Genomic DNA, 21,651 nt, shown 5'->3' on the forward strand with positions numbered 1-21,651 from the left:
TAAGAGGATATATTTTTATCCATGGTGGTTGTTTCTTGTCATTTACGGATGGCTGCACTGCAGTCTTGTAAATAGAAGTTCACGTCTAAACTCAAATAAAATGCAAGCATTTGGGGGGGGAGGGACGTAAGACCCACTAGAAAAGGCAAGAAAATGGGGAAAATGTTTACTGAACCAGCAAGGAACTGCTGCATGGCTTTTTATGGTGATGTATTAATATGCAGTGAAAGATCCAGGGTAAGCTGAATAGCTGTTGGCTACAGCATGGTGCTGATAACACCATGGTTGCAGGTTCGGCCTCCATATGGGACAGCTGCATATTCCTGCATTGCAGGGGGTTGGACTAGATGATCCTCAGGGTCCCTTTCCAACTCTATGATTCTATGATTTCACAGGAAAAGATAGGGTTCTTTTATCCCATGGTTGGGACATTTGCGGGTTAACAGGCTTCATTAAATAAGCTTAATACTCTGTTCCCACCACACAGTGGCAATTCTGGCACTTTTCTCCCAGGATCACAGAAGTCCTTGCTAGAACCAACGTTCTAGAAAAGGGCTGTGCTTAAAAAGGGTGAAAACTGAAAACTCACCTCTGTGTCATCACTGTAGATGTAATAGAGGACCCTGATGAAGATTTCCTCTGAAATGTCATGGAGGGTAACTACAGGGATGCTAGGTTGGGTCTGCAGCTCCTCGCTTTCAGAGAAGTGATCCTCTAGGAGTGCTTTGAAATAGTCACTGCGGCCACAGAAAAATGCCTGCAAGAAGAGAAGAAAGCAGGAATCTCCCTGGCTCAGCATTGCCCTGCACACCAGGAGAGCAACCAGATATGAATGATTTCTATTGACCCTCCTAGCTTTCTAAGGTTTATTTATTACATTTACATCCTGCTCTACCTCCCAAGGGAGTCCAAGGCAGCTCACAAATCAGTGATATAATACAGCTTAAGAAACCCATACATTTAAAGCATGTAGAAACATACAGGCGATTCTCAACTTATGCAGCTGCACATGTGCTCAGACTGCTGGTCCCAGCATAGCAGGTACTGGCAGTTCACACTAGCTCATTTAGTAGACCTGGGAACGTGAAAAAGCATGCAGTGAGCTTCTCATTTTCAGGTGGAGGCTCTGAAATTGTCGTCCTCGGTGTCACATAGCACTGCAGCCATGTGGCTGAGAAAAGCAATCAGGCAGAAACATTTAATACCAATCACCTCCAAGAGACAGTGGTACAGTTCGTACCAGGGACTAAATCCCACAAAACTCAGTGCGACTTACTTCTGAGTAGGCAGGCAAGGGATTATGTTGTATATGTTGTGTACTAGACAATCAGCATGCTCATGAATTGCACTGAGGACTTCCTTATAATCCCTGCTCTGCCCCCCCCCCACGTAGTTTTACAAATCTGTCTGGTTTTAGAAATATACCTTGGTATGTGCCAAATTGGAAGATGCAAGCAAAAAAGCTGCCCTAGTAAATTAAGTCAATATGAATACATACCTTGTGACACAAGAAATTGTATTCTGCCACCCGGAAACAAACGTCAGGACAGCTGCTAAAGTTGTCAGTGCTGTCAAAAGGCAACTCTCCAAAACCTACCTACACATAAACACACAGGGGGGGAAAATATTTGTTATGACACCTTCTGTATTAGGACCCCTTTTAAAATAAATACCTATCACCAGACAGAAACATTCCTCCATATTTAAGCAATAAATCCTAAAGTATTCTCACAAGGCATTAACCAAGCTTTGTAAGACTGAGGATGCATTCGGACAACCACCTCTACTTTTTTTTAAAAAGCTTTAAATTTCATTTCAGTGAATCTAGCAAATAAAGCCATCAGTAATAACAACTTCAAAACATTAAGAGCTGCAGAGCAGGATGTAAACAATAATTTGGATAAGAAGATGAATATACAGAAGTTTACAATATCCAAATCTCTTAAATCTGCAGAACTTTAGTTCTGCCAACCTGCATCCTGATTCCAGGATTTATTACATTAAGAGATAAAGTAAAGGGCATAAAAATTAACACATGACAAGTCCTTAAGTAGAAAATTAAACACATTTATACCTATTTTCATAATAGGTAGAGCTGTAATAACTATAGATCGGGGATTGGGGAGAGAAAAGATGGCTTTGGGATTTCAGTGTATAATTTGACCATCATGGCGTTTTGCTATCGATGGGGTCTGAAAAACAAATCAGGCTAACATAGTAAAATGCAGAGAACTGAGATTACAAAGATTTGTTTTTAAAGAATAGTAAGTGAACTGTAGGACTGGGATGTTTACATTTAGTCTTAGGAGATTCGTTCCCAAATATTACAGATATACACAGCTGCTGTCACGTTATTCACTGAACAAAAATTGTGGGACAAACAGCAGCTTTGTCTTCTTGTTCCTGTTGTTTTAGACAGTGAAGATTAACGCACAAACCAAAACTAATGATTAATGACTAATCTTGAGGAAACATGATAATCTGGGCATGTACCAAAGCCTCCTGAAAGAAAGCTGGGCGGGTAAATATGCCAAATTTCGATATTCAATATTTCGGCAAAGAGTGGAAAAACAAACTTCTTTTTTATAAAGTGCTAAAAACAACTATAATCCTGTAACAGAGAATATTCTACCTGTTGTTGTCTTTTTTAGGAAAAAACATCACAGGAGGTTGACTATTTGGGGGAAGGCGCACATGCACAAGGGCCGCCTCTCTATATGAACTGACGCAGACCCTGCAATCATCATCTGAGGCCCTTCTTCATGGGCCCCTCGGCGAGTGGTCCAGAGGGTGGCAACATGAGAACAAGACTTTTCCGTGGTGGCTCTCCACTTTTGGGGTGCTCTCCTTAGGGAGCCTCAGGTGCCAGGAGAAAATGTTTGTTTGTGGGAGGGGGGGTTATTGGTTTTTTTTTATTCTGTAGTTTGTGTTCTCGTTTTGTATTTTTATGCTGTCGACCACCCTGTAGTCTTTGGGTGAAGGGTGATATATAAATTTAATAAATAGTAAGAGTAATGATGCGTTACCAATTTTTTGACCACATTGAGGGTGAGCGTGCAGGAACCTATGTTCCTTTTCTTACCCCCTCCCTTATGGAGCCCAAATTCTACCAGTAGTTCTTAACCATAATTAACCGTCACGTCATTAACCAACGTTTTGTTAAGTGACATTAACCATAGTTAAGGCTCACCAGGGTTCTGCATGACCCAGGTTCTGAAGCCAGTTTCAAACCGCACTTCGGCTTTTGGGCAGGTGGCAGGGAAGAGAAGAGGTGAATTTGGGTTCTGAAAGGGAGAGGGTAGGTGAAGGGAACCCATGATTCTGCAGTGCAGTCCCAATTTGCCTTAACTATATTTAACTACATTAGCTGCGTTACATGTATAGTTGTCCTGAAACCAGGAAGATAAAACAAAACTGTTCAAGGCAACAAGAATGAAAATGTGTTTTAGAACAAGCAGTGAAATGGGCAGGTTTGCTTCACTATATACTTCTGAGGTGGGAGCAGGAAAAAACAGGGACAATTTTTTTCCTATGCTTGGCATTTTCCACTCCCTACCAGCAAATGTTTGGAGGGGGTAGAGAAGATTCCCTCCATTTATGGCCAGTGGCAGCAGCACAGAGGTAACTTGGCATGTGCCAAAGAGACAACCCAGTAGAAGAGAGCTCCCTTTCCTTGGTGTGAATTTATAGCATGGAATTGTCTTAAGCACAGGAAAGCAGGAGGTTTTAAATAAACTGTTCAGATTTATATTAGTTTACTTTAGTTACAAATTCAATAAAGGGACTGAACCCATGTAAAATGATTTATTTTTTTTGAAAAAGGGTTCTACATATAATTCACACATATGCACACAGAAAAACTGAGAATTAAAACATCGATCAGTGCAGTCCACATGCAGTGATAGGGTATCTGTTCATGGGCTTCACCACAGTGGCAAATGGACACGCTTGGGTTATCTGTCACAAATCTTAAACAGAAACCAGGCATTTTCCCCATGGGCACGTATCCATCCGATTCCGAGCACAGGTACGTTCCGAGCCCCTCCAAGCCAAAGGCCCAAAGGCAGAAAGCCCAGCCAGCAGCCAAACGAAGCCTCAAGCGGTGGTTCCCACAGCGCAGCGACCCGGCAAAGGGATACAGCAGCAAGGAAACCACACTGCTGGGAAGCGCTGAAGCAAAGGTGAGTCCCCAGGCAACGCGGCCGATTTTATCGGCACAAGGCATGTAAGCTCCGCCCCCCAGTGATTCTCAGACTCCTTATTGGTGAGCAACGCAGCCAAGCAACGCAGCTGAGGAGCCTCCCTGGCCGGCAGGGAGGGAGAGGAGCGGCTTCCTTTGAAATCCGGGAAATTTATGGGATATCTAACAATCCGGGATAGCAGCAGGAAACGGTGCTGGAATAAGGGAATTTCCCGCAAAAAAAGGGAAGGTTGACAGCTATGCACTGGACTCAACTCATGTCTACATTTGGGTGTCCAAAATTTTCCCTGTGGGTCATTCTGAAATTCGAGAACGTGCAACAGAAAGCCTAAGCACAAGAGCACTTCCTGCTTCCATGACCTGCACCATGTTGCAATGGGCAAAGTGCCAAGCCATAAAAAGCAACCATGTTGCACCAGGGAACCATAAATCAGGATGATCTGGCACTCAGAATCCAAAATATCCAAGAATCTCATTCCTAACACCAAAGCAAGTAGAACCAGAAGATAAAGATACATGCAGCACACCCTTATTTCCCCCACCTCACTGTTTTCATATCATTAGAGGCCAGAAACACTTTCCCATGAAAATAACACCTTTTGACCAAAAGTTGAGGACTTCTACAATAAAATGATCTGAGCAGTGCTATTAATTACCGGTAATGACCAGCTTATATGTCACCACACTTCATGTTCTGGTCATAGGTGCTCCTGAAAGTTGAGATAGTCAGGATAGTTTAGCCACACTCTTACAGAAGACCAACAATGGAACAGGCCAAATCGAGAGTATTCCTTCATGGAGAGACTCACAAAGAAGAGCGAAGAAGGCAAATGGCTGCTTCAGGACCAAACAAGGCATGGCATTTGCCACCTCCCTTTCACACTACCAAATATAGGAGAATAACAGGCTGTAAGAGAGTGGAATAGCCCAGACATAGCAAGGCAGACCACCCCGGTCTTTATTATTGTTGTTGTTGTTGTTGTTGTTGTTGTTGTTGTTAGGGGAACCTCTCTCACACACTTTCAGTTATGTGCCGAAAGTACAGAGGAGCATGGAAGCTCCCATGCAGATATTCCGCGCAACTATCTCCTCTTTCACACAGCAACGTGGATGCCTGAGAGGGAGCTGAAAGAAGTAGATGTAAGGGAATCCAGCAAGATTGGTGCCCTGACACCATGGAAGCAGGAGCTGTCAACGTTCAACACTAGCAGAGTGGCTGTTGCACAATCTAAAGAGAGCAAGGCAGAACAAAAATGCAGAAGTGCAGGACTCCTGGGGGCTTAACTGGAAGAACCCTGCAAGAAGAGGGAGGGAAAAACATATACTTCCTACCCTGAGTTCGGCTGGCAGGGCGCAGTCTGCTAGCAGAGCCAGGTCTTCCTGTAGCCGTGAGTTACCTGGGGGCTCAATCGTCAGCACCTTCACACAGGTCCCTGGCTTGGAAGAAACTGGAAGAGGCAAAAAAAATAATTCCAAAGTATAGAATCCTGAAGACTGTATGGGACATCCTCTTGGGAATGTGATGGATAAAGTTATCTGGGGATATTTTTAAAATTCAAGGATGACCCACACCTCTTATATGCAAATGTTAGGCAAATAAATGAAGCATTAAAAAAAATTATGGAAGAGACTGCTAAGCATTATGTTTTCCTCCTTCTTTGAAAAGCTCTGGCTACAGAAAAACAAGTAGAATTTCCCCCCACAAAACTCATGCTCATGACTGCTTCCGTTACTGCTTTCACAGAGCAGTAGGCTTTCCTTTGTAAGAGATTTGCATGCATTTTGAGATTTAGATTCATGACTACACTGCTGGGGGGGGGGAGGGGAGGGGGGAATCATGCCTACTAGTTGGCCGAAAAGGCATCTTGAGAGCCAAAGGGAAGTTCTTATTTGCCATCTTCCCTACATAGACATCTTCCCCACAAGACCACAGAGTATGCACATGCTCTGCCAAATTAATATCTGTGATCAGGCACCAATGCACACACCACCAATACCACAGCTAAAGATCGGGGGAGGGGGGTTAATCAGTGCCCAACAGCATGTAGCGATTCAACTGGACATGTGCATTTAAAAAATGGCAAACTCTATTGATATCACCCATCACACATTCGTACATTAAACAGATTACATGTGGTAGGCAGACAAACAAGAACAGTTCTCTTCAGCAGCATTCACACCCCCATGAAGATGCTGGTATTAAATGACACATCTTGATATGGTTAATGAATATGAAACTGCTTCCAGATCGGAAGTGGGAGAGTCAATGGCTGCCCTCCAGATGTTGCTGGACTGCAGCTCCCATCAGCTCAACCAGCATGTCAAATAGTCAGGGATTATGGGAGATGAAGTCCAACAACGCCTGGAAGCCCTCAGGTTCCTCGTATCCCTGTTCCACAGTGACCTCTTTGGGGCTGTTCATGGACATGTGAAAATAGTTTCAGAGAAAAACACTGTAACACATCTGACCTGGTAATTGCCATGCAACCACTTAGTCATTTCTGGAATAAGCCTTTAAACAGAATTCCTCTATCTATGCTAGGGATCCAATATCTACAGGGAGCAGAGAGAGAGAAATCAGGCAGCTTATCATCATTTAGCATGATTTTTGGGAAGGACACTGTTCACTCCCAATCTCTCTCCTACATAGTAAAACCACAACAAAACATTGGTGTGCACTGGTTAAACATGCAAGTTGTAAAAACTCTGGCTACAATTTTACGTCAGCCCTCACTATGGGGGCCTTGAAAAAGCCACTGCCTTCAGCTCTGTAGTGCAGTGGCTCACACTGACCCACTTTTCGGGGTTGTTCCAAGGACTGCAGAAGGAATGTAAAACAAGAGTGCCCTAAATTCTCAAAAAGGCTATGTAAATGCCAAGTAGGATTACTACTATAGTGAGCTTTTCTTCAGAAAGGGGAAAGAATACTTGAACACCCTCCTAGCATAAGGACAACAAATAAAATAAAAAAATGTCAAGTGGTGCTGCTCATTCCCAAACTCTGGGTGGCTTAGGGTTGGATGGGCCTTCATAAATGCTGAGGGGATCAAATACTCTTAGGAAAGAAAGGATTGCTTTACTGTATGAGCACTGAGCCACTTCACTGCACTGCATGAAAACAAGTTGGCACTTGATGTAATGGTCCAAAGGGGTGGGGGAGAAATACACCACAAAATCTATGTTGGGAGAGATCAGAATGGAGCCTGTACCTGCCCTGTACCTGAATGTCCTAAAGGAAGCCTGTCTCACAAATATGGAAATAATGGCCCAATTTGAACACAAAACTAAAGCATGGGTCAGCATAAAATCCAAGAGCAGGAAGGATCTATTGGGACGCTCAGACATTCCCCTACCCTTGCCTTCTCACTTTTCCTGCATGGTTTGGAGAATGAGTTTCATCAGAATTTAGTTTCCCTTTCTAGGGAACCTGACTTGGCAATATGAATGAATGAATGAGAAATAATGGTTTAAAACAAGCTCTGGTTAGTTTCGAAACAAGCCAACTTCAAACTATACAGTTAATGAAACTGGCTTGCTTAAACTAACCAGAATTTGCTTTAAACCATAATTTTGCTGTTGTGTATGAACTGGAAACCATAGTATAACACAACTGTAGTTTCATAAACCATGGTTTGAAGCTGGCTTGTTTTAAAGACTAACCAGAGCTTGTTTTAAAGAACAATCTCTAGCTCATAACAGCAAGCCATGTTTTGTGGAAAGTGAAACTAAGCTCTGCTTAAATCCACCTCTTTGCTATGAGAGAGGGAAGGGAGCATACAAGTATGAGGCTCCTGACTGCTTTTTCCTTGTTCATTTTAACACAGCCATCATCTGTGTTCATCATCTATGAACATTTCCTTGTTGTTCATATTACATAAGAATTAAAGTAAGGGAATATACATCAATAACTGTTGATGAAGAAGTGGTCATTTAGTGCATGTCTGGGCACTTGTTGGCATGTACACATATATACCATAGCTCCTTACTTTAAGTGCTGCCTACATATTATTAGTCTCCAAAGCCTTGCTGTATGAAGAAGGAGCACCTGAATAGCTTGGTACAGTAAAGCAAGCTGCTGTGATCAATACTAAATCATTAACAAGTAGTATGTATTTATGATGCCATATTGATTTCAGCTTGTGATTATTACACAGTGTTATGTGTCTCCTCCTCCTACACCCAGCTCACATGGTCTTTATTTTAGGGAATGTTATTTATATCTTTTGTTAATACAGAGAACTTGTTTATAATAATATGAACAAAACTGCTATTTCAGCACCTTTGGTATTAAGTGGTTTATCGTGGAAAGAGGTTTTGTAACCAAGAGCTGAAAACTCATGCCATGATAAACAGTCTCAATCATGTTCTTTTAGCATCTTGTCACAGGAGCCCGTGCGGCTTCGTTTTCAAGTAATGAGTTTCTTTATCAGAATTGTTTAGGTTAGCTAACCTGGGTTTAAATAACATGAAATAGTTTGGGAGGATTCTTCCCTTACTGCTCTTTATTCTTATTCTTTTGGTTTATTCTTTTGGTTTGACCTTTGTAACTTTCTGAGTTTCTATTATCAATTTCCCTCTGAGGAAACGGACTCTTATCCAGTGAAACGAGGAAGAGCCAGCAACTCGTTAGGGTTTTAGTTCTGAGGGTTTTCATTTGAGTAGTATATATATATTTTTGTCTAATTCCACTTAGTTGTTTAGGGGCCCTCACCCCATTTTTTGGAGTTGTTTTCAGTTAAGTTTTGGGTTATATCTTTACTATACCTTTACCTCGTTTTAGGGATTAGTCACGGCTGAGTATTTTACACTTTTTTCCTTGGTTATTACATCCCGTGATTGTCTTTCTGTTTTTTCGCTATGATAAACTAGTTAGCAATATACAAAACGTCTTCATTGGTTTACACTTGGGAGTTCAGCAAGAAAAGGAGGTTACTCCTGAGCTGGCTAAGTAAGCGTGACTCAATGAAACTTGTCTCCAAATCTCAGGTGACTCACATTGCCATAAGAAATTGCCGCTCTTGACATTTTGCAGATTACACAGGGATGTCATCATACCACAACACTGAGTGGTGGGTGAAAGAATACTGCCACAGTACAATATCTTTCTTCCCAACCCTCCTGCCCCAAATTAACGAGTTGTATATGCCTCAGAATTGTGATTCTAAACAGGCAATATAATGCCTTTCAACAGATACACCATTACTGTCAGCAGATAGTGAAATTATACCTTTTGGCACTTGAAACTTTTCTCCAACATATGAAGGTGGTGGATAGGAGGAAAGACTGTTTCTTTCTCACTCTTTCCTTCACATGAGAGAGTATCAACTTCTCAACAGGAATCTCAGGAAATGGCAATTCCCTGCCCCTCCTTTGTTAATTGTGAGGAGCTACATCAGGATTACGTTATGGTAGAAGACAGAAGAGGAAGGGAGATAGATTAGATCTGCTGGCACAGAGTCACTAGATCAGGCATAGGCAAACTCGGCCCTCCAGATGTTTTGAGACTACAGATGATTCTATGAAGTGTCTGGATGAGCATTAAAAATTGGAAAGCAGCTGAAGAGTGTGGACACTCAAGCAACATGTGTTTAATGGTAAAACACATACTGTACTGGGATCATTTGTATTTAGCAAATACTGCCAAGTATGATCCCATGTCCACTTCTAAACTGAGTCTAAACTGAGTAAACTGCCTGAAGTTCTTGGGGGATACATCTGACTATGAATTAACTTAATTTTGCAAGAATGGAAGGGAAAATCAAGGGGCTCTAGTTTCTATAGGATGTTAATTCCCATTGAAGGCAGCCCTGTTTAGGGAAGTTTTTAATGTTTAATGTTTTAGTGGGTTTTTAATATTCTGTTGGGAGCCACCCAGAGTGGCTGGGGGAACCCAGCCAGATCAGCAGGGTATAAATAATAAAATCTGGCTGACCACTGTGGAAAGTATGCTGTAGTGCTAGATGGACTATTGGCCTGACGAAGCATGTTCTTAAGACGGATGCAAAGAGACTGAAATGAATGCCTGTGTGCCTAGTGGCAAGTCTGGTTCCTTTACAAATGGAAGTTAACATCCTCTCCTTATGTTTTGCAATGGTAACAGGCTCAACGCGAACCAAGTAAGGCTCAGCACCTTTTCAGTCATCAATTTAACAGATTACCTAGCATGCCCGCCTGCCTGTGTGTGTTTATGTTTGTGTGTGTGTGTGTGTATTGGGAACAGATTTCTCCCCTACTTGGTGGGTGCATGCAATTTGTTTATTGTAGTTTTAACTTGTAGAATCTGTTTCAGGTACATTCACAGAACCGTTCCAAAGGGAAACTGGCAGTCTGGTGCCAATTTAAACTCCGAAGCCAAAAGCATATACAATTTTCTTTCAAAGAGGACTGAGTCAGCCTATATTTCCTATCCAGGAGACACTAAGAAGCAGCAAGACTGTCTTTTCTGGAAGAGGAAAAAGAACATTGTCAGAGGGCTGTATATGGAGATGCATTTGTTTGAAGTTTCTAGCTCATTTAGAAGATAGCAATTTTCTGCTTGAAGTGCTTAGATAACACAGATGAAGTGCAAGCTGAAGAACAGAACAGCTGAGCGAGGCAGCCTCTTCCTCTCAAGACCGCCCCCCTCCAGATGTGTTGTCTATGGCATAGAGAGTTTTTAAAAGACCAATTTGTGTCATGTGTTTTGGTAAAGCACTTTATCACAAGTTTCTGGGAAATGGACCACTATGATGGGCTGCATCTTTCAATCTATGACAGCAATATTGCACTAATTAAGATTTCGGAACAGATGTAATACAAATGTGAGCATGGTCAGTCAAAAGTAAACAGCTTTTTGTGACAGCAGTGTCAGTAAGATCAACTCACATCTATAAAGTGTCAAGAAAATTGACAAGACAGAAGCAACAATTAACATTCATTTAGCACCAACAATGGTCCAGAGTCCAGACGCATGAAAGCAAGGGACTTGTGCCTCTAGGACAACAGTCCAAATGCTTCCTTCTTCCCCAGTGGGAAAAGTGGGAAGCTGAATGGAGTATAGTATATTTTGTAGTTTTTGCAACATGGCAGGGTCAAAGCTTAAGTTTTACCAGTACTAATGGCAGCAGTGGCAGAAGATGATGTCAAGAGGGGATTGTCAATAAAGGATGCTCTAGCACCTTCAGTTTTGAAGACAGCAGCATATAGAAGCAAGCTAAACTGTTCCTTTCATCACTTAAGGGTTTCTCACAAATGGTGAGAAGCAGAGTACAAAATAATCCTAAAGAAGTGTAAATTTATGATCTGCCCGGCCAACTATTTAAATTCTGATGTCTAGTATGAGTGCTGTGAAACAAACAACAGACTCAGCCTTTCAAAGTGTCCAAGAGAGAAAGCAACTTCCACTGGTGCAATGGACCTTGGTGTGTGTGTGTGTGTGTGTGTGTGTGTGTGTCAGGGATAACACCAGGTGGTAGTCTTAGCACACAACCAAGGCAGCAAAGCAACTTGTGTTAACCACCAGACTTTTTCCATCCGTGAAGAAATCATAACTATGCATTTCTGGGAATAAGAGTTTACAGTATTAGCATCAATCAGCTTAACCTCAAATAAAAGAACTGAAAAACTATGTAATTAGAGATGTTGAAATATAATCAAGCATTAACACAAATATAGCTAAATTAGTTATTCATTATCTATTTAAGGTGATGAGAGCATGGTTTTTATTAAACTATGCACATGGGATATGAAATTCTACTATTTTTAACACACTTGCAGAAAACATACAGGGTGTTCTGTGAAATATCTATCTGCATCTATCATGCATTACTGCAATATATTATTGTTTGATATCTAAACAGTTAATGTTACAAAACAAACAAGCAACCTATATATTGTATTTAAGCCTGGGAGGGAGCTCTTCAAGTATCCAATTCAAGATTAATCATATCTGGTTTAGAGACGTACTTTTTGCTTGCCTCATTTTCTGCAACCTATATCATCCAGTTTAGAAATGGCCCGGAGCCCCACTAAATATTTAAGGTTGATTTCTAGTCTGTTCTTCCTCAATTCATGATCCCAGGCTGGGTTACAGCAATAAAATACATTTAAAACCATGGCCATGTCAAATAATGTACCATTTCGGAATATAGCACTACAAAGATGGATACCTAAGCCATTTACAAGTGAGTTGCTTATTATTCCAAGTATTTATATTCCAGATCATGGAAATGGTCCTTAGGCAGGTAATATTCAAGTAGCAGATTGCTGGACCATACCCATGTGTCCCTGTTATGACATATCACAACTCTTTCTAGAAAACAAGAATGCTGCAAAGGCTTATGCTAAAAGCACAGTAACTTGATGTACAATGGAGACAGAACTTTGTCACCAAATCAAGGGCACATGAATCACCTTAGCTCTCCTTAGTCACTACGCCTACATCCAAGAAGCCTGAAGACCTTGCCCGTGCTAGTGCAAGACCTACACAGTTTCTAAAAACAACAGACTTGGCCTGTTATTTACGCTTTGATTACTTCCCAGATAGACCTCTGCAGTACAGCATGTGTGTCAGGGTTGTGTAGAAGACTCCCACAAGTCAATGCACTTGCCAGGCTGGCTGTGTCCAAGTAGTCTTTATTATTTACATATGTACAAAAACAGAGCTCAGTTCTCATGCATCCGACCCCTCACTCTCAGTTGCCAGCAGTACAGACTTATGGGACCGCCTCCAGCAGAGCAGTCTGAGTAAGGCAACACACTTACACTGCTCCCTTCTTTTCCACTCCCTCCGTTCTGTTGCAGAGGGTGCGGTCACCACCTCTCCATCCGGTCACATCTCCATCCCATCCGTTCCTGAGCTACTCCACCTGACTGTCTGTCTTCCCTTAACCCTTTCTCTTCCCTCTCTCCTTGTTCCAGCCTACTGCTTTCCACAGTCCCTTCATCGCTCCACTCTGCCCCCTCCCTCTGCTCCAGGCCTCTTTCTGACAGCCCCGTGACAATGTGGGACATTGAAGACGATCCTAGATGGCCTAAGACCAAATAACTATTAAGAACAATTACTTTGTAGCCAGCATGGGCTTTAAAATCAACTTGGAAGTCCCTTTTCGCTGTACCACTTAAAAATATTCACTGGGTAACTTACAGAAGGCAGGACATTTTCTGTGGGTGCTACAAATCTAGAATACCTCAATCAGGAAATCTTTTCACTATGTGTTTCAAGACATTTTTGTTTGGTTGGGCTTTCACTGTGTAATTTTAGATCTTGCTCTTGACTGATTTTACCAACTTGGAGATCCATCTTGGCTGCAAATCCTGGAAGACCTGCTCCCTGCCTTGCAGGCCTTTTCCCACCTGGCCTGGGAGGGCAGGGAAGACTGACTCCAGCTACAAAAGCTAGGGCTGCTGAAAAGGCCAGAGACCATCTTGGCTGTCTCTTAGTATAAGTCATCAAGCCTGAGCTTTCACACCTGCCAACCACCATGGGCAGGACTGGCAGCAATAGCAGCAGGTATGTTCTAAGCATATACCGGTAATTGTATTTTATATTTTATTCTCTAGCTAATTATGCAGTTTTAAATATGCATATTATATTTGACTTCCTATAGTAATGTTTTCTTTTGAAATGTTTAAGTTTTGAAATGTGGAACAGTCTCCCTTGGGAGGTTGTGGACTCTCCTTCCTTGGAGGTTTTAAGCAGAGGTTGGATGGCCATCTGTCACGGATGCTTTAGCTGAGATTCTGGTATCGCAGGGGGTTGGACTAGATGACCCTTGAATCCCTTCCAAATATTCATATATTCTATAATTTTTTTGTTAACTTCACTGCACTAAATGTGTATTCTGTAGTTGAATTATTTTGTAATATTTCATTTTGAAATCTTTAAGATAATATTTTAGTTTCCTGTTAATTACATTGCTTTGAATGTATACTTGATATTTCGTTGACTCTCTTCATTTATGCTTTATTCTGGATTGTTTTATTTGATGTTTTAATCTGTTGTAAACCACTTTGATAATTTTTTCTTTAAATTATAAAGCAGTATAGAAATGGAAAGAAAATAATAATAATACCATGTTAAAGAATATTTCATATTGTTAATTGCTTATCTGCATGGTGTATTGTGATTGTTTTGAGCACTTCAGGAGAAGAGCGGAACAGAAACAAGTTGTTACTAGAATATTTAGCTAATTAATATAAGCTGTTCAGAAAAAAAAGGCAGATTTCCACTTTCTTATATAAAGTGCCAGTCTGAGCAATCTGGACCTTACCAAATTCGTGCACCTTTTTACACTTGGTTTCCAAGTCTTCGATGAGATCCTGGAGCCGACATTGTTTTGCCAATCTTTTGCAGTCGCTCACATATTCTACATCTAGGTCTAAACGGCCTGGCAAAAGAAAAGAAAAGAAAGCCAATGACCCTTTCAATTCTCCCTATTATTTAGTCACCAACATGTAAAATTCATCCTTACATCCACAGCTGCAATTTATGTTTCAGCACCCCCCTGTGACTTAAGGAAGGATTGCATTTATATTTTTGAGAACATCACTTGTACAACTAGTACAGCAACTTCTTTTGAGCCTTAATGTATGATGCTTTTCAGATATTCTTATTTTTTTTTTACCTTTTGCATCTTTATTATTTTAGACTGCAAACCACCTTGAATGGATTAGCAGTATAAAATTGTAGTAAGGGTGACATCCAATGTTAGCGATACCGGTATAGGCCTATTAAAGTCAATGGACTTGAGACCATTAATTGCAATGAGTCTACAAAGAATATGACAGAGATGCATGCCGCCCTAAGTAAACAAATAGACTATGGATACACAACTTGGTTGACCATCATCCAAATAAATAAAATATGGATGCACATGTCTACATATGACAAAGCCAAGAAATGTTACATACAAGTTTATCAATTCTGATAACTACAATAATGTAGCTATTATTTCAATTGGTATGCCACTTTCCCACATACATTTGCCCAAAGCAATGAGCAAATGTATAGAAGGCTAATCCAGAATCCCTTCTATAGGTTTAATCCACGTGTCCCACATGTTAAATAAAGATGCATGTGTCACTTTCCGTATCCTTCTGTAGTTCAAGGTACTCCTGTCTTATAAAAGCAAAAAGAGGAGCAACTTCAACAGCCAAATTCATACATATTCCTGTGCACAAATATCCAGAAACGTATGGCCATTGTCTAGTGAAGGATAAGGACCTTTGTTCACTAAAAACAAACAAAAATAAGACAAATTTTATTCTTTGCTATTTCTTTGGTAGCTCCAACCCAGAGTTGTGCTCTGGAATTGGGAGGAACCCTATTGGCATATGCAAATGGAGGTAGAAAAACATGTTAGCAAACAAATCTTCTAGACAGCAGAATCCTTTGCACGTCTACTCTAGAGTAAGTCTCACTGAATTCAAGAAAGACTTATTCCCAAACAAGTGTCTTTATTCCCAAACAAGCCTTAAAGTTTCAAGTAACTATTGCTGAAATAAAGAGGATTAATGCCATAGCGCTTTTAGACTTAAAAGTAACTAGAACAGTGCAGCATGCCAGGAATATGCCCAGACACAAAGTTGTGTCACTCATGACTAGCAATGCCAGTGCCCTTATTGCATTTGATACAGCACTTGCAAAACAAACAAACAAAGCCATCAGCTGGGTGGTGGGAGACAACATTTTCAGGCAATAAAATACTGTTGCTTGGGTGGGTGAGTGGCTAACCCCAAAGCAAAAACACAATGGTAGAGCAAAGAACCTGAACCCCCCATAATCTCACTCTAGCAAGGTCCAACACAACTTGTGCAGCTCCATGCCTCTCCATCAATGCTGTTATTCTATGCCCCAGTATCTAATGCCTTCCATCAGTATAGTCCTTGCAAGAGAGAGAGAAAAAGTACGTCACCCCAGCCATTTCTGACAAGCTGAGTTTTGAAATAATTATGCAAAGTATATAGATATATGCAAGATGTTATTCTGAATCCAAATGCAGCAATTGTAAACACTACAATGCAGCACATGCCCACATTTACCTGTATAGAGGTACTGGAGAAGGGAACCAAAGGCAGCTGGGTTGATCTATATAACGAATGAAAGTGGTTATTTACAGATGTTGCATTTTGCCATGGCTTGAACTACACAGTGACATAAGTGAGAAAGAAGCTAGAACAGCAGTAGCTAAGGTGTTTTGGACTACAACTCCCATCAGCCCCAGCCTGTCAGGTCAATGATCAGAAGTCCACAACAACTTCTGGAGGACACCCCATTGGCTATATTGAAACTAGAAGGTAATGAGGGCCCATGAGATTCTGCAGTAGTGCTAACTCTGGAGAGGCAAGCAACAAAAAGAGCAATATTTTAGCTGTAGCTCCCTTTTCCTCAATGCCAGCTCTCGATTCACACCATGTGACAACATTAAATAATGTCACTCAAAAAGTAATTAACATGTGGAACTGACCACAAGTTGTGATAACCACTTATATAGTTAGCTTAAAAAAAACAAACACCTGTTTTGTGAGAAGTTGAATAGCTTGTGTGTTACGTTTACCAGTAGGAACAGTCAGGGTCGATTCAATAGTCACAATGAAATCTCAATACAATGTTCCAGATCAACATTGATGAGATAATCCAAGTAAAACTGTTTTAAAGAAGCTTTAAACATCAGGCTTGGTACTCGTGTAGCAGAATAAAGTAGCAGAATGGACTGTACCATTCAGACTGCAAGTAGGAGAAGCCCATCTTGAGTGTTCCAAATTTAACAAAATTCACTACAAGTGAAAAAGAAAAAGAAAAAAAAAGGAGAATAGCAGTGAGAGGACTAGCCCAGAACCACTTCCTCTCAATGAGCCAATTCAGGGAGTTAGTTGCTTTTTATGGTTTTTTTTAGTTAGTTGATTTTTTATGCTTTTTTAATGTATTTGAAATGACATCCTCACCCACAGTCTTAAGTGGTACAGTCCACTCTACTGTCTCATTCTGATGCATGTGTAAATCAGGGTCTAGACTTAGCACCTGAAACCTTAAAGCAAGCACCAACTGCAGACACTATTCTAGTTAAAACAAAGCTTGAGTCTTCTCACCAATGGATGCTTTAGTGCGATGATATTCTTCCCCTTCCACTTGGTTTCAAACATTTCTGCAAAATATGCACTCCGGGCACCAAGAATGCAGCGATGGGCACAGAAAGACTTCCCATGCACAATGAATACAATGTCACTCTGGTAGCCCTGTTCCAGAAGTCTGCAAGGAGAATGAGAACAACAAGTCTGAAAAAACCGGACTGGAGGACTCAGCAACTGCGAGCATCTTGTTCCTTCAAAATCAAGGTTCTAAAATAATTCTCTATTATTTATTTATTGGTTCCTTTCTTACAAAGATAACTCAAAGTGACTTACAACATATAAACAAAGAAAAACATACATTAAAACCAGCACAAAGAAAAACAATGAAAAAATGAAATGACAATCCTGTTCTTTAAAAAGGCAGAATCTGAACCACTCAAGGAGGCCACAGGAAATTATGATTCAACGCCATGGAGAAAAAGTAATGTTTTTGCCTGATGCCTAAAGCTATATAATAATGGCACCAAGTGAGCCTCCCTGGGGACATGTGTGCGTACAATCCATAAACAGGATTGCACACACACACATATATTAAGTAGTCTTATTTACTTCTGCCACTTACGCAGTAGATTGTGATTAATCAGTTTTTATCATGCATTCCATATGAGAAGTTTTTTCAGTGGGGAGGGAATTTTATATATATATATATATATATATATATATATATATATATATATATATATGTGTGTGTGTGTGTGTGTGTGTGTGTGTAAACTTTCAATGTACTATGAACTAACAGTGGCTTGGCAGACTTGTCATCATCACAAGCAAGCCTCCATAAGACAAGAACATAATAGATCTTTTGAATCTCCTTGAACAAAACAAGCAAGAGGGGTCAGTCATCCAAGGAGTGGGCGTGGCAGTCCAATGGAAACAGATGCATTTTAATGCTTAACAGCCTGCAATGAAGGCATCCCTTCTCTCTTTACCGTTGAAGGAAGACATCATAGTAGTCTCTCTTCATGCACTTTGCTGTGATCTGCTTGTACTCCTTTAACACCCGCCGAATAGCATCACTCAGGGCCCCATATAAACAACGCTCGCCATCAAAGGTATTTGCTTCACATTTGGCACCTGTAAACCAATACCAACTGGCATTTAGGTTTGAAGCCATATTACAAGAGACATATCATTTACATATGTGATATTGTCTTTCTTTGCAGAACAGAACTAAGAACTGCTTCTACTAAACAACTGAAGCAACCTTCATCCCTCATTACAAGTACTTTCATATGTTCTTCTGGTCTAAAGCAGAGCTCATGAAGTAAAATTAACATTCAACCATAATATCCAGTCTCTTAATTTCTGCCTTGGGACAACTGTAAGACTACTCAGTTTAAAAAAAAAATAGCTGCATGAAGCTGCATACATTCTACAATATTTTACAGAAAACGTTTCTGCTACACCCACACCACTGCGATCCAGTGTGCTACACTATGGCTGGATTGTGGTTAGAGTGCTGGATGAGGAGCAGGGTTCATATCCACACTCAGGCATGAAGCTTGCTGGGTGACCTTGGGACAGTCATTGTCTCTGAGTCTACCGGTACTTCCCAGGATTGATGAGAAGATAAAACTGAGGAGGAGAACCATGAACACCACCTTGCGCTCCTTGGAGAAAAGTTATTATAATTTAAAAACAGAGAAAAGAATCTCTTTTAAAGTACACTGTAAATATTTTGTAAAATACAAGTTAGAAACAAGCTAAAAAGCTTCCCAGAAAAAATTAAAACAACTTTTCGATTGTGTGTTTAACTACAGTTAGGAATATAAACTTTTTTGTCCAAAATCAATATAATTCTCTCTTAAGTCTGTGCCTGCATTGGTTGGAATATACCCATTTCTAATAGAGCCTGCATGTAGCTACTGTTCACATTCAACATTACCCCACCAAAGCATGATTTGGATTTCTTATCCCTAGAAGGATTATTATTTGCTTTAGCTGTAAGCTATGAATTATGATCTAATACAGTAGACGCTCGGGTTACGGACGTAATCCATGACAGAGGCATGTCCGCAACCCACAGCGTTCGTATCCCGCAGTACCGCATCTGCGCAAGCGCATGACGCAATTCGGCGCAAGCGCTGAAACCCGGAAATAACCCATTCCAGTACTTCCGGGTTCAGCGCGGAGCGCAACCTGAAAAAACATAACCTGCAGCGGCCGTAACATGAGGTATGACTATACCAAATTTGGAATGCTGTTCCTATGGAAATCTGAAAGGCTCCCACGTTCCTGATGTTTTGTCACCTGGTGAAAATGTATTTGCTTCACCAAGTGTTTATAAAGACTTAATCTGATTCAGTCTGGGTCATCTTATGATTTTATAATTGTACAATTTTGTTATTTTTAATGATTGTATTGTATAGCACCTCAAAAATAATTGTGTTGGTAGTTTATAAATACAGGTATTCTGATAAATAAAGTTAGAAACCATACTTTTGTTTCATTTCTCTGACCGGATTTATATTCTTTGTACCTGTTAAACAACAGACCTAACATTGATTAAATGAAATCAATGTATTTTGATGGTGTGGGTGAGAGAACTAAGCTTATCTCACCCTACATCAGAGTTCTCCAAACTGTGTGTCGCAACACATTAGTGTGTCGGGTGCAGTGTGTAGGCGAGTCACACGAATGCTCCCCACGGTGCTCCCAGGGCTGGAAAGGGGTTAGTTTAACCTCTGGTTTACTAGTAAAACTGAATTACTGTGTTGTGAAATCTTGCATGTCTTAAAAGTGTACCACCAACATGAAAAGTTTGGAAAGCTCTGCCCTACATTATTGCCTTTGTCCTTTTAGCCAAGTTACTAAGAAACAGCGCAACAATGCCCTTGGGAGCTGGGTAGTTCAAGAATGGATGCTGGCAGACTTCTTACTTGGTAACCTAGATAGATCTGCAAGCGAAAGCACATATTCCTGGTGATAACTGTTCCTACTAGTCACTCAGTAAATGGTGGCAGCTACTGCTTCAGTGTATTACAGGTGAATTTATTCCTTCTAGTAAAGCCAAACACTAAATCCGTTTATTTTTGCCCTGTTGGGTGCTATGATGAGAACAGAAATATTAAATGTACCAACAAGGAGCCTTGACTTTTGCTTTTTTAGTAAAAAATGAGCTTAATAATAATAATAATAATAATAATTTTATTATTTATATCCCACCAATATGGCTGGGTTTCCTCAGCCACTCTGGGTGGCTTACAGCATATATAAAATGTAGTAAAACATAAAATGGACATTTACTTTTATGTGCATTTTATTAAACAAAATGGCAACAAGCAGACTAGATTAAAAGTAGCAGCTCTTCACATTGGCTAAGATCCAATGTTAATGTCACTCTAGTGCTAGTACTGTAAACTTTTAAAAAACTGAGCCCTGTACTAACACCATTACCATGAGAGGAAAAGTTTCCCTTGCAAAATAAGATTTTAGCTGTTTGATTAGCATAACAAGTCAAAAGCAGCTATGCAGTTTCCCATCAGAGCAGGATTATACAGTGTAGCTTCAGTGACAATTCTAGAGACACACAGGTGACCATATATATTGGGCACACAGTCTCCAGGAGAAGAAGAAGAGGAGAAGGAGGAGTTTGGATTTGATATCCCGCTTTATCACTACCCTAAGGACTCTCAAAGCGCCTAACAATCTCCTTTCCCTTCCTCCCCCACAACACTCTGTGAGATGAGTGAGGCTGAGAGACTTCAGAGAAGTATGACTAGCCCAAGGTCACCGAACAGCTGCATGTGGAGGAGCAGGGAATCAAACCCGGTTCACCAGATTACGAGTCCACCGCTCTTAACCACTACACCACACTGGTCCTCAGAAGCATATCAGTTTTTCTTACCATTGGCTAAAAGATACCGTACGAGCTCTTCATGTCCACAGAGACAAGCATAATACCTGTTAACACAAGGAAGGAGTTAAGAAAGAGACACTTAGAAATGAAAACTTCTAAGTTTTGCTGATTCAATGTATCAAGGCCTTCAAAAGTCCTCCCACAGCACCAACTTTGCAATCTAATTAAGATCCTAAAATCACAATAGGTTGGGACAGCGAATGTGTTGCCCTCCAGTTGTTGTTGGAGTGCAAACTCACAGCAGCCCCAGCAGCATGGATAATGGTTGGGATGATGGGAGTTGTAGTCCAACGTCATCTGGAGGGCACCACGCTGGCTCCACCCATGGTGTTAATTCCTTACAATAAATTGATCCAGTCTTCTCCATAGCATTCTCATTTCTTTCTGTTGTGACAAGGAGAATAAGAGTCTTTTCCCACTCCTTTTCTACTGATGAGATATGCACTTGCTTCGTGTGCAAGCAGAACAAAGAAATGTGGAC

At 40.7% G+C, this 21,651-nt stretch overlaps 1 protein-coding gene across 1 annotated transcript in view; it reads right to left on the reverse strand.

Moving 5' to 3' along the window:
* The window catches only part of ABTB1 (ankyrin repeat and BTB domain containing 1), a 36,639-nt gene that overhangs the window by 10,980 nt on the left and 4,008 nt on the right, over positions 1-21,651 (reverse strand). The window contains exons 3-10 of the mRNA XM_033141055.1: positions 21,159-21,214; positions 18,241-18,385; positions 17,270-17,429; positions 16,223-16,268; positions 14,452-14,568; positions 5,534-5,649; positions 1,499-1,597; positions 590-757 (exon numbers count right to left, since the gene is read on the reverse strand). Of these exons, the coding sequence (XP_032996946.1) occupies positions 590-757; positions 1,499-1,597; positions 5,534-5,649; positions 14,452-14,568; positions 16,223-16,268; positions 17,270-17,429; positions 18,241-18,385; positions 21,159-21,214 (907 nt within the window). The remainder of the gene's footprint in view (positions 1-589; positions 758-1,498; positions 1,598-5,533; positions 5,650-14,451; positions 14,569-16,222; positions 16,269-17,269; positions 17,430-18,240; positions 18,386-21,158; positions 21,215-21,651) is intronic.

The sequence above is a fragment of the Lacerta agilis genome, chromosome 2 (assembly GCF_009819535.1).
Source record: "Lacerta agilis isolate rLacAgi1 chromosome 2, rLacAgi1.pri, whole genome shotgun sequence".
In the NCBI taxonomy this organism is placed as follows: Eukaryota; Metazoa; Chordata; class Lepidosauria; order Squamata; family Lacertidae; genus Lacerta; species Lacerta agilis.